The following is a 14576-nucleotide window of genomic DNA, read 5'->3' as shown; positions in this document are numbered from 1 at the left end:
AACTTTTAAATGCATTTTTGCACAAAATGACTGTGTGGACACACTGTGGATTTTGGCCCCCATACCTTACATTGAAAGCACATTTGAAGGGTATCCAGTATGAACGGGAGGAATGATTACAGTGAGGAAAACCTCTTTAACTGTTCATATGGGCATCTGACTGTTATTTTAAGACACACTTGAAAAATTGTGAACCTGTCCTTTAAGTCATGGCTTATGACTTAATTTGAACTAATATGTTTAAGCGGTGAAAGCTTATTCATTTCAAGTATTTGTGGCCAGTGGAGCACTGCATGTGCGCCCTATTTATACACAATAATTTATTGTTTTTTGTACTTGTACACTTGCACTACTTGAACAGCACAGCAGCAACCGTATATATATATTTTTCAGTTACAATTTAATCTGTATATAGATTCTGTTTGTTTAAAACTTAACAGTTGTTAATTAGTTGTAAGTTGTATATATTTCAATAAAATGTTCTGTTCTGTTTAGTTGTGTATCTATATTTGTAACTTATGAACATTTATTCTCTGCACCGTGTAAATATATTTATAGCTACTAACAACAAAAGAAATGTTACACAAGTAAATATATTATATACTCAGTGAAAAAAGTTGATTCTGATAAGCAGTGAGGGTTCTCTTGTGTCCTTACTGTGCACTACTTTCACATTTCACATTTCAGGGGAAATCTAAAACCATAACACACACACACACACACACACACACACACACACACACACACACACACACACACACACACACACACATCAGACCATGGTCACTTTTGGTGACATTACATTGACTTACATTCATTTAATAGAGACTTGCCTTAACCTAATACTAACCTTAACCACTGACCCAAAAATCAGCTTTTTCCCAATTAACTGGTCCTATGTCTGAAATTTGTAACCAAAAGTAGCCTATGACAGACCACACACACACACTTAACATGCACATTGCGGTATAGCATTGTCTCCCACTTTATTACTGAGATGGTTTGTTTTGTTTTTACTTGTTATGAGAGTGAATTGAATTCACACATTGCTTACCTGTACAGTATTTGGTCTCATACTGGTGCATCTGCTAATTTAAGCAATGAGCACAAACTTAATTCACTTTTGATAACTCCCTCAGTGTAAAAAACAGAAGTCACTCATTTTTAATAATTTTAAAATGAACTGAGCAACAGATATCGCTCGCAAAACCTCATTTAAACCATGAGTGCAGCAGATTAAACTCGTGTAAATCTTGAATACAGTGACCTCCAGTGGTAGGAAGGTATTCTCTACAAGACACCAAATGCAGCTGAGGATACAATCAGCCTAAGAGATTCCACTGTTTCCAGAGCACATAGGTTTAAACATCTCCCAAATTTTAATCTGAAAGTACAACTGGGATACAACACACACATTTGACATCTCTATTGTTTTGTTTTAGCAAATCATCCTTCAGTGTTGCCTGCTTACTACATGTACTAGCTTTTATTCATTGATTTTTGTTATACTACATGGCCAAGTGTGTGGACACCTGAACATTCCTCCCATGTGTGATAAGAGAATATGTGTGCGGACATCTGAGTGAGGTCCAACACTGATGTTGGTGATAAGGTCTCGCTCACAGTCAGTATTCCAATTCATCCCAAAGCTGTTGGGAAGGGTTGAGATCAGGGCTCTGTGCAGGCCGGTGAACTTCTTCCAAAGCAAACTGGAAAAAACATTTATGGAGCTGGCTTTGTCATGTTGAAACAGGGAAGACCTTCCATGTTGGAGGCTCAGTATTGTCTAAAATATCGCAAACTGTAGCCCTTCACTGGAACTAAGGGACCTAACCCCAGGCCAGAAAAAGACTTGTTAATATGGTGTAGAAAATATGCATGCAGTATATTAGTAAACTAGATTTGTTCATATAATAGTGTTTGCAGCAAATCATTACTCATTCAGATGTCAGTTAACAACTGAATGTTAAAGACACACTTGACACAGCCTGTCAAATTTTCGAAGTTTAATAGTTAAAGAATGAAAAAACACCAAAATGTTTTTGTCGTCACATACAGACCATGATTTGGCACACAATTCCCCACAATCCACTCCGATAAGCAAAGTCACAGAGGCACTTTCATCATGAGTAGGCCAACTGTGAGCCAGCGAGCCGGTGAAGACACTGAGGAGCCTGGAGATCAGAAACATCCATACAAACCGGGGATTTCAGCAACCATCTCAGCCTCTCAGAAACCTCAACTGAAACTAGGAAAAACAACTAAAACCAGAAAAGAGTACTTCTTTTGACTTTCCTGTGGGACTCAACATGGACAGTCCACAATCATGTTCTATTGTTTTCTTTTATTTAGACAAACCCAAATAAAAGGCACATAAAACATTGCGCATGTTTACATAATTATTCTCAATGGACATACATTTAAAAAAAATGTAGGAATGTTTTACCTTTCTGCTAATCAGAAAGCCTAGCCTTCGTTTATATACAAAAATTACCATTGTTAATGTTCTAATACAAAAAGATTTATAAAAAGGTTATTTTTTCTTGCATGTGTCTGTCATAACTAACATGTCCTCTTAACTAAATGGTTTGTACAAAGATATACATTCATTTGCCTTCACATCTGCCAAATTCATCATACAAACTTCACAGAAAATTAAAAATAAAAATCTTTCAAATCATTATTTGGCCAAATAAATGGTTTTGTTTTTCACATTAGGTTGGAGTCAAATTAAAACATTAAACCACATGGTTAAATGTCACTGATACATTTACAGAACCTTGACTCAAATAAAGATATCAATTAATGTTTCAAGGTTGTTCCTGAAGTAGACTATGATAACTTCACAATGATTAGATGTTTAAAAAATAGCTAATCACATAGTTTAGTTGCCAGACCTCTTGGGCCCACAGATGTCTGAACGGATGAAGGCTTCCTTTACAAAACTATTCCATCACACAGTACATCTAGAGGAGGAAGCATCAACGTGTGGGAAAAGTCTTGCAAAGTATTTCAGGCACACTAGTTTACGGCCACTGGAGAAGGACAAATGACACCACACACCTTTCATCCTATTTTTTTTAGTGTTTTGTTTTCATAAAAAGTCACTAGCCTTCTAATAATGGTTGTTGAATTCAAACATACACCGGACAAGCTCAGTCATCCACATGCAACATTGGAAAAAAATTAAAAATAAAGATGGGAAATGAATCCATTCCCAAAATCATAATGCCGTTCCACATTAGAGCAATTCCCTTGGAGGACAGTGTTGGCATGCATATAATGGGTCAAACATCTGGGCTGCCAAATACAGCTGTGGCCAGGTGAGCTGTAAAACAAATACCAATCATTGTCTCATTCCATCAAATTGAAATGCCCCTTTAAGTACCACTCTTCTGTAGTGTGCACATCCTACAGTTTGCTGCAAGTGCTTCAGTTCCTGCACTGAAAAAGGCCTTAACTAGAAACAGGCTTTGCATCTACAAACTAATTCACTGGTTCCCCAAGACACACAAAGCCAGGGGGTTGTGGGACAGTATGTGAGCCTGGTGCAGGAAATATTGAGCTGAGATCACAAAAGAGACTTGTATCCCATCCAGACCGACCCAGTGACACAGGTCAAACCCACATCAGGGGTCTATCTGAATGTCAATGCCTGTCAGCCGACGCTCCTTCACAACCCTCCTCCCGACTAGGGTTCGAGGCCGCATGGCTTGGTTGGTAAACTGCTGTTGCTATGAATGGGAATATATCAATGATACTGACTTTTACATGCCACTTACTGTAACTGATTGGAAAAGAGAAATTAAAGCATGCACATGTGTGAGAGGGAGCGTGCAGATGGACAGACAGAATCATGAAACCATACTGCAGTCCAGAGTCTCTGCTAGCAGTGAAGAGCAGGGTGACAGCAGTCTCATGTGAATGAGTCCAACATGGTTCAAACATGCGTTAAGCAGACCTGCGTCACACACGTCTGCTGTCTGAAAGGGGTATTATTAACATGTTCAGTCACTGTCCATGGGCTTGGGCAATTGTGGACAGTGTGTTCAGTAAACCTGTTCTGAATGTGTGTAAGTTGAACAAGCTTCAACTTCAGCTAAATCACAGCCCTCAATGCATTTTTTCTCCCTGATCTCTGTTAATGGAAGATGTGGTTACATGCCTTTTTAAACAATGACATCCCACTTTGTCATTAGAGGTTAACTAGCTTACACTCAAGGCCTCAGTATGCTTAAAGTCACGTGCTTGTCAGATTGTATAACAGCATCTTAAAACCCCTTCTGATGTCAGAGTCTAGGGGGCTTTGACAATCTGTAACTTTCCCAAACAGACAATCACACCCACTTTACACAGTGATTGGCCAGGCGTGTGGTGGTGTAATAGGACTCTTTCACCTTTGTGTGAACAAGCGAAGTTCAACACCATGAATGCTTCTGAGGAGAATTTCACATCTAATTCAAGATTCATGGCATAGAGACCACAAAGACAGTTTTTCAAACGAGATCAGGCTGTGGGATGCAGTCAAGAAGAATAGATGATTGCAGGCTTTTCACCCCACCTTTGAGTGTAGCCTTTCAGAACAGGTAGAAACTTTTGTCTTTCGAAATGGTCAGATGACATGTCATACAACCTTCTTTGTTTGAAGATACTGAGGCATTTGCACTCAGTGACCTGAAACTCAGAGAAACCTGTTCAGCTTTGGCCCTGATAACTGTTACACATGCACACTGATGCATCTTTAGCATTTAAATGTTAAAGCTGGCATGCAAATGTCAGCATCCAAGGTAGGACGTCTTTCTACTGCTGCAACATCTTCTCAAACTACTGAGTAGGACTGACACAGGGATTGCAGGGTCCTGTCTGTCATCTCAGCTCTGACATTCTCTTAACATTGCTGGACCACTTTCTTGTTCAAAGTGCCTGCTACGATATTGAGTTCTACTCTGGCATCAGGACACTGTTTATGCCAGCTGAACGCAGGATGAATCCATGGACTTGTTTGTGCCACACCCCACTAAGACCACTGTGGGAATCTGGAATAGGTAGACCTTTTAGCCCTGATTCAGAGCCAAGGTATGTTGGATCTCAGTAATGAACTTTTGCATGCAGTCATTTGTGCTGCAACATGTATGTAAATACTCACACAGGGAGAGGGGTGGAGCTGTAACATATAAGACAGGGTCTACTTGTCATCAGCGAACATGGTTGCTCTTTCAGGTACACCTGAAGATTGAGTTGGATTATAAAGCTTCCTTTGTGATCACAGTCTCAGTATTCCAACAGAGAAAAACTGCCAGGATTTTTTTAAAAACAAAACCCCCCAACAATTAAAAAGCAACACCTCGAGCTATGCAAGTGAGATCTACAGAGAAAATTCAGCTTCAAAAGAGCAAGGCTGGAGTTAATTTGTCACTTAAAATAATTTCCCTGACGAAGCTACAGCCAACAATGAGTTGGCAGGTATGATCTCATGGGGGAGACTAAATGCCTTTGTCGGGCATGCATACCCAGTATGCCTTCCGTGAGGACCCACCCCTACTCTGCCTCTGATTGGCTCGACCCTGATATTTTATCCTAACATCCTACATCTCACTCTCCATGCCTAAACCTAACCAATCGGCAAGGTACCAAGGTATCTTCATCAGACCGCCCCAACATGGGAATTTAGTCTCTCCCTTGATCTCACATTGGTGCCACTGAATTACTGTTTTCCAAAAACCAATGCAAATACAAACAAGAGGCTTACTGCTGCACTGGGTGACATGTCCCCTCAGTGAGAATAACATGAGCAATGTTTATTCTGAAATAAATCTGTGACTTCATTTTCAGTCACTCTGGAGAGTAGCACCATGTGAAGCAGATAACATGCACTGGCAAGCGGTTCTGCATTTATGCTGCTCTGCTAGTTTGACAAGCTGAATGGAAGAAACTACACTCTGTTCATCCCAATGAAGAACTGTCAACCAATTTATGGTATGGCTCCTTAATGGGTTTTTAATAGTTTTTAGACAACAAAGGAGTTCTATGGTAGTGGCATAAGCTATATCAAGTTGTAGCTACACAGATGATACTTGTTAGCAGGATAAATTGTTGGGTTTGGCCTTTTTATGGGATGTGTTTATAGTAAGAAGAAAGTGACACCAGCCTTATCTTTTAAATAGTCTCTGCTCATTTCTCTGTCCTCTCCGGGATGGACGGCCACATCAGTGGTGATGTAGTTCTTGCATTGCTAGCCTGTGCTAAGTAGAGAGGTTCCCTCTCCCACAGGTAAAAGGCAATAAAATAGTGTTTCATATTTACAAAGAAATGGTCAGTGTGTAAATTGGTGAACATGTTTTTAGACTATCCTCAGTAACCTTCCTGAGTTTGACTGACAGTGACGGGATCTTATACCTACTAAAGTAAACAATCTAATCAACTGAACATACCACAAAAGTTAACTTTGGGCCTGCTTTTGTAGCTGTCTAATGAGCTGGGTAGCTCTCTTGACCTCTACAGTTAAAAAGTCCTCAGTAATCAATATTTAAAATTATTTGACCTTTGATAATACTGCCATTTTAAGGGCAAAACCTAGGGGACATGCTTTCAGTACATTTCCTCTTTGCTGTACCTTCAACTGTCATGTCCTGACATAAATACATACAAAAAATTCCAAACAGATGTCACAGATAAACATTTGTAGAGTATCCAGCAGTGATGAATGACTGGTTTCCAGCAATTTCTTAAAACACAGACATGGGGGAGTTGATGGTTTAAAGCAATCTAAAAAGCCTCTGAACCATCAGTGGAATCCACAATATCACTCACCCTCCCCCAAAATGGAAGCTTTGTTTTTTTTTGTACTTAAACTTTAAAATAGATAAACTAGTAAACACTGATAAGTCCACTAAAATAATAGAAAAAAGAACAGGAAACAAAATCTGCCTTAAGAAGAAGCATATAAGAACCACTAAGGCAATACACATCTGTTTGAGTTGTTAACAATGCCTAAAGAATAGTAAGGTGTCACACATCACCCAACTTTGAAGTAAGATACCCAGTTGAATGAAATAATTTTCAACTAGTTACTTTTACAAGACCGACACTGTCCTTAGTGGCTAAATATAAAATAAAGAATTAGGAAACAGGGCTCTATAAAGGCTTGCCTTTCCACAGCACGTGTTCACTGCCAACACTGCAGCAATGAGCCGGCTCACCCTCACCTATCCGTAGGAGTAAAATGAACAACTTTGGAAATGGGGTAAGTAAGGGATAAATACAAACAAAATATGGGTGGATATGTAGCTGCTGATAATGCAATAACTGCCCAATAATTTTAAACCATGTCAAAAATGGAAGAAAATATTTCAGTTTGAAATTGTAATGAAACCTCTCATCGTGATAAAGTGGCAATAATGCAAGCAAAGCAATTTAACACTAATACACACTAGGGCTGCTGTCTCCTGGTTGATTTGTTTGTCGATATGTCCAACCAAATTCTCATTGGTCGAATGACTGCCATGTTACTTAAATAAGGAGAAAAGTGCTACATCAATAGCCTTCCAGGATTAATCCATTATTTCCAGCGGCGGGAGGGACATAGTAACAAATTACCTGTGAAAACAGGTGTGTATTCAAAACACCCCCATTGTTTTCACAACTTTGAACTCACCCAACCTAATGGAGACTGCTAATTATAAAAATGAGAACCCCTGCCAGGCCAAAAAAAAATGTTTTAATGCCAAAAATAATGCCAAATATCCATTCATTCGGAAATCAGTAGCGTTTGGGAGCCTCCGTGCAGCGTTGTTGCAATGCGTGAGTCAACCTCTGTGTCGTTGCCTGGGAAACTCTTGGTAGCGTAGCTCTGTTTAGGAATAGGGCATTGTGTAATGTGTTTGTGTAGCGAGTGGGAAAGAGCGAGTTGCAGAGAAGTGACGGTGAATGCGCATGGAGCAGAGGAAAAAGTTAGCAGTAAGTTGTCAGTCTGGCAGTAAATGTACAGTACAGACTACAGTGTAACAGTTTGATTAGTTGAAGATTATGTATGATTTCAGTCAACAAGGATTTTCTTTGGTTGACTACAGCCCTAATACACACATTATCACATATCAAAATGTTGCAAAATGCAATTATCATAATTTTTAGTATTGGGTAAGATGAATGGATGCAACATAAATTTGTACACAACTGGGTTAACACCAGTTCATGTTGGCGTCTAATAAAAAAGGGGGTCAGTCAGAAAGGGGATGCCCCCTCACCACAGCTCCAGAGTGGTAGTACAAATGGGTATTGCGGCGTGGGTGGCTAGAGGTGCTAATTTCATTACTCTGGGCTTCAAAAGGAGAATTCAGTGTTTCATGATGTTCTAAATGCTGCTTAAAAGGTTTTCCCTTATCTTTCAAATTGTAGCACTGAGAAGGAATCATTACTTGGAAAATCTTTGGCATATAATGGTCATTATTTACACAGAATATCTGTACACAACATCAGCCTTCACAAACCCACCTTTCAAACATCCACCCCCGTCCTGACATCATAGGGACGCATGTGAATGTATGATCTTAAGTGTTCTGTGGTCTGTGACATCATTCAGGTAATTCAGTCAATAAAGCGGTAACAAATACGAGTTTATCTGAGCGTTTATCTGAAAGTTGATTCTTGACCTTGTTAATAGTACTTTGACAAAATAATCTGGACTTTAGGACCACTTACTACCTGTTTCAGATCTTTGAACTGCATATCAGAGACTGGAGGCCAATCACATCCGGTACTAAAGACCATCTTATAAACACACACAGGGTTTACAATTGCCTGTTCCATATTTAAAAATCACATGATCGAAATTCTATAACAAGTGAGCAAAACACATACTGATGAGGACCATGAAATGTGGTTGATAGCTACAAGAAAAGTCAGTAAGTGGACCTCAAGTTTGTTGCTTCTTTTTTTGTAAATCCATGAGCAGGACTGCTTAGTGGTAACATTGGATTTACATATTTTTTGCATGAATGTGATGAAGTATCGTGATTTGTCAGGTATTTAATTCGTTAGGTTAGCCAAAAACGGGAATTCCCATCTAGTATCGATAAATCTTTTCCAGTTCAATTTGTAGGCTAATGAGTTACTTTAAGCAAAACAACTAATTTTCTATCATGATTAAGGGTGTCTGAAACCTTTTTTCCCCTATAAATACAGATATAATTCAAAATTGACAAATTATGGCATAATGACTCCAGCAAGTAACAATCATTGGTTACTATCTATATGGACGTATTACATTATTTGGAAAGTTATCACCTTTTCAAGTTTAATACACTACCAACCCATTTAGAGAGCCATTTTACTAACTTTGACAGGCTCATCCATTATTAGGCAGTTAAAACATTCTCAGCAGTTACATGGGCAAAAAAAGCTCTACCAAGGAGGTGAGGAAGGCAGAACTTGGGATAGAAAAGGCATGCTCTCCATGGGCCTCATGGCAATGTTGAGTGGCCCGGTGATATTCATGGGCATGGGGGTGGTGATAGCCACTGGGTGGGCGATATTCATATGTGCTGTTGTAGGGATGTTGACAGAGGCCAGGTTCACAGGGCCGGTGATGGTGACAGGGTGCTGCAGGTTGACTGGTGATGTGATGTTGACCGTGCTGGTGGCGATGTTCATCTGAGCAGCAATGGTGACGGGATTGCTGGCACTGACACTGCGGTTTACAGCTGAGGTGATGGCTGCCGAGTTAGTGACTGGCGTTGTAGTGGCGGAGTTGTGCACATTGTTGGCATCTGTGTTTTAAAAAAAAAAAAAAGACAGATAAGAGAACATTTAGGGCTGCTCATCCTTGTAGAAATATACAACCCCTCCAAAACAAGGACAGCCAACAGCCCTCTCAGCTCCTTGGCTCTTTAGCTGGGTCACTGAAAATGTCAATACATCATTAATACATTATGTCAACTGTGGTAATATTGTTGAAGAAACCTACCTTTGTGAGAGTTGTCAATTAGGACTTGGAAGGAGTTATTTAAAATCTCTCCTACCGTCAACTCACCTGAGGGGTAAATTCAAAAAGCAGGATCAATAGACTAACCAGCTGACTGTCTATGTGTTTCAATTCATAACTTTAATTTTAAACATTAATACATTATCAAGGACATTTTACACTACCATGTATGCATAAGGCTGGATGCACACTACACAGCAGGACTGCCAATTTGACCATCCCATGAATTCAGGGCCAGCACATCACAGAGTCATTGTCTTGCACGCGATGTGAGATGGTCAGCTTGCTGCTTTTTCATTAATGGCCCAATCTTATTTGGGACATCCCAATTTTTAATCATAACATGTCTGCCTTTACAAGTTTTGGTAGTTCTGAAGAGTGAGTGGCTGAACAAGCCCATTTATCAATCTGGTCAAAGCAAGACAGTTGGGTAATGAAAGATGAAAGGTCAGGTAGTGTGCATCTAGCCTCACTGTTTTGGTCCAGTTTATGGTTAATTTAAATGATCTACTGATCCTGCTTCATGAAATTTAACCTTACATTAGCAAAACTATACATTTTCAAAACAGAAGAACGTTAATTATACCAGTCCTCAGAGAAAAGAAATGCTTTTGTACTTGAGTGACATGGTACAACATGATGAAAAACTGGCCACTTATGTTTTGTAGATTTGCAGAGGTTAAAATTGAATGTTTAGGGGTTTCTGCTACTAGCTACTGGATTACCTTTTCGTGGCCCTGAGTGGTTCCACTGCCAGTCACTTATGCCTATTCAGAAATACAGACACATATGGGGTTACAAGAGTACAGGGCAGCAGTGCTATCAACTGGGAGTCAGCTTCAACAGTTGGCATGGTCAAGTTGTATGTATGTTGGAGGGAATGGGGTGTTCAATATTAAACATTGGGCTTCACAGTGTCTTGTGGGGCCAAGAAAACAAAACTATTCCCCCTTTTTTTTATAGACATCTCTGAAACCAAAGTCAGAATTATAACATATTCTACTCGCTGTCAAAGCCATTTGGAACATGGAAATGTTTAGGAAAAGATTTTTCACCTAACTCTGTGACACAGCAGCAGTCATGAAGAAATTAAAAGATCATACTAATTGTCTCTGCATTATTTCAAGTGGAAAGGTTGCTTTTGTCACTTCAAAGGAATGCGATACCACACACAAATACGGAATGCAGTCAGCAAAAGTAATTAGTTTAACCTTTGTATTACCTATGACATGTACCCAGAGCTTGGCAATATGGCCTATAAATAATAATGCAATAATTTTTTAGGGTTATCGTGATGCACGATAGATATCTTGATAATTTGAAATGCCTCTAAACTACGAAAATACTAAACTACTAAATAAACTACTGTTAAATAAAGTACTGTCATAATGAAGTTATATAGTACTGTTATAATATGGTTCTAGTTAAAGATTCAATGTGTAAGAATTGGCCTCCTGAACCAAAAAAATAGGGGGCAGCATATCGCAATACATCATAAAGCTTACTGTTTACAATGAATATGTGCTATGGAATTGTCAAGATATCAAAATGCTATGGAGACATTAGAGCCAGTGGTAAATTATCAAAGCATAGCTGCATAGATCAGAAAAGCAGTTGCACCAAAGAGATAAGTAACAAGTAGTAATAAGTTAATTAACAACATAACTAAGTGACAACTAAATACTTAGACACATACCCCTTGGGTAAATCATAGAATGTCATAGAACTCACTAATGGTAAAACAGCAAATTTTCTGTCACACAGCATCATTTTTTTCCATTAACTGCATACCATTTTGCAACACAGTAATTCAGTAGAGACCTACTTTTTTGGTATGATATTTCAATATTGATCCAGTACAGTTCATTGGGGTCAGCTGACATAACCAGCTGATGTCTCCCTGGCCAGCCGCAATCTGCTCCAACAACGTCAAAGCAACTTTCCAGATAGGCGTTATTTTGATAAACTGACCACACATTGGGAATCTACTCTCTTGCCTGAAAAAAATATTAAAACTTAATAAACTGACATATTGACAGTCCTACAGCGAAAATTTCAACAACTTTCAGCCTGGCTCTGGCACTTCTGCCAATTGCTTGGGGCAGCGCTTCTCCTTCCTTTCATGTTGGACTGAGAGCAGACTGGACACTACAGTGACGTGCTATCACCCCTGAGGTACAAAGTGGTATTACAAGACAAGACGGGCTGGAGCTAGCTGGTTAGCATGATAACTTCAGAAGATATCTCTGCAACAAAATACATACAGATCTGTTATTTCTTCACATTCTGTTGATAATTTTAGTTAATTTCTGGCCAAATCTTTAACATTATACCTTTAAATAAAGTACTGTTACAATAAAGTTCAATAACGTACTGCTACAATAAAGTTAAATAAAATACTATCACTGATTGGACCAATCAGAGTCCAACAAGTGCATAACTTGAAGCCTGTCAAGATGGATTCTCACATGATCTTGCAAATCCAGCTGCCTCGCCAGATAAATACCTTAAGCTTACCACTAGCAAGAAGGTTAACATCTGGACTGTTCCACAGTTAAAGAAAATAATACCTCTCTCTGGTCAGGTAGTCAATTACTTAATAAAATTTCCATTCCTAATCTGTAGTATAAAGTAGCCTATACTTTCAACTCTGGGAAGAATTTTATACTTTCAAAGGATTAGAGACTAGCTGACAGAGCGCCAGCACAGAGGGCTCTGGCAAAAAAGGGAGGATTGTCCAGTAAGAATGTTAATCTGGCTGAACTTCTGTTGCAATGCAATGTAATGTCAACCAGCAAGGCGCTGCATGCGAGCACAGACTCCTGGTGAATTACTTTGTAATGTGAACACAGTATTTCTGCTGTTTACCTTACAATGAAAGATAAAATAGTTGCTGTTGTGATGACTTCCCACTGTTGCAAAATGCCATCTCTAGGTATTATAAACCACTGTGCAGTGTTTTAACATCTGATACGCCACACTGGACTTCCATGTCTGTATTTCATGTCTAACCGGTACCTGAAGCAGCACACCCACCAATGCAGTCCCTTGCATTGCATACACTTTCTAATGTTATTTTCTACTTTCAGCCCGAGCTGATGTCGGCTCGTGACAGATTTCTTTATATGGTCATCTGCTCCACACACAGCGCATAAGTTCACTGCTCCGCTCCGCTAATATTATGGCATTTTTCCATTGGTTTGAGGGTAGTCACATTTGCCTGCTGTGTAATGAAAAACACTCACATCATGCTAGCTTGACTTGAGTCATGGGTCAGTAAGTTGTTTACCTACTGGAGGTGTGCTGGTCGTCTGCAGCGCTTCATCAAATATCATCATCATTGTGGCTGTTTTGCTCGTACTATTCCTCCCTGTATTATTTCTATCTCATCCGCTCGACAAATAGATCCAAATGTCTCCATGTAATTTTGTGTACTGTACACTTATGAAGCTCTGCTAAGTCGGTGAGGAACACGTTTCAATTCCTGTCAAGTCTTCACAATTGAAATCTTGTTTATTCGTCATTTAAAAGCTTTTAATTTGAAGCAGTAAAACAGCAAAGGTTGGGTTTGCATCAGCAGTAACTTAACACCACTCTGATATGCCTGACAGGTTTCTGGAAAGCTGGCCAATCAGAACACAGAGGCTGAATTGAGGGGCTGCATAAAGGGCCAGTAAGATAAATAAGTTGTGAATAAGGCTGTGAATCATGCAAAGCTGCTCTAGCAGAGTCCCAAAATAAAAATATAGATTATAAATAAATATGAGGTTGGAAATTAGCATAATAGATCCCCTTTAAGACTGACTTCAGCGTGCTGCAAACAACACAGTAGTTGCAGTTATTCTTTAAAAATACTAATTTGTAACATTTACTGTACAGATTGTTCAGAAACCCAGCCCCTGAGGATGCACAAGCCAGTGTATTTTCAGTGCCGGTTCTAAGCCCAGATAAATGGGGAGGGTTGCGTCAGGAAGGGCATCTGGCATAAAATCTATGCCAAATGAAATATGCGTATCATAGATCCGATTTCCGTACCAGATCAGTCGAGGCGCGGGTTACCAATAGCCGCCACTGGTGCCATTGACCACCAGGGTGCCGGTGAAAACTATGCTCCTGTGGGGCGAAGGAAGAGAGGTGGATGGCATGTCAGGAGGCAGCAGGAGGAGAGGACAAGGGTAGGAGGGTAGGAGTGTGGAGGTGAGAGTCAGAACTTTAAATGTCTGCACTATGACTGGTAAAGGGAGAGAGCTGGCTGATATGATGGAGAGAAAGAAGGTAGATATACTGTGTGTGCAAGAGATCAGGTGGAAGGGAAGTAAGGCCAGGAGCATAAGAGGTGGGTTCAAACTGTTCTACCATAGTGTGGATGCAAGGACAAATGGGGGGGTAATCCTGAAGGCAGAGTATGTCAGGTGTGTTGCGAGGTGAAGAGAGTGTCAGACAGAATGCTGAGAATTAAAGGTGTGATGATGAATATTGTCAGTGCATATGCCCCGCAAGGTGGGTGTGGGATGGAAGAGAAAAAGGAATTCTGGAGTGAGTTGGATGAAGAGGTGGAGAATGTACCCAAGGAGGAAAGAGTAGTGATTGGAGTGGA

General features: G+C 39.8%; 1 protein-coding gene across 3 annotated transcripts in view; it reads right to left on the bottom strand.

Moving 5' to 3' along the window:
* Window positions 1-1991: 1991 nt before the first annotated feature.
* Window positions 1992-14576, bottom strand: part of LOC137185566 (vascular endothelial zinc finger 1-like) — a 33065-nt gene continuing 20480 nt past the window's right edge. Inside the window, exons 5-7 of one of the 3 annotated variants that reach the window (XM_067593750.1) lie at window positions 10705-10746; window positions 9962-10027; window positions 1992-9764 (exon numbers count right to left, since the gene is read on the bottom strand). In XM_067593750.1, the coding sequence (XP_067449851.1) occupies window positions 9400-9764; window positions 9962-10027; window positions 10705-10746 (473 nt within the window). In that variant the 3' untranslated portion in view covers window positions 1992-9399. The remainder of the gene's footprint in view (window positions 9765-9961; window positions 10028-10704; window positions 10747-14576) is intronic. The other 2 variants (XM_067593751.1, XM_067593752.1) reach the window with 2 other exon arrangements.

Source organism: Thunnus thynnus, chromosome 7 (genome assembly GCF_963924715.1).
Source record: "Thunnus thynnus chromosome 7, fThuThy2.1, whole genome shotgun sequence".
Classification (NCBI taxonomy): domain Eukaryota; kingdom Metazoa; phylum Chordata; class Actinopteri; order Scombriformes; family Scombridae; genus Thunnus; species Thunnus thynnus.
This window is presented reverse-complemented; position numbering and strand designations above follow the sequence as displayed.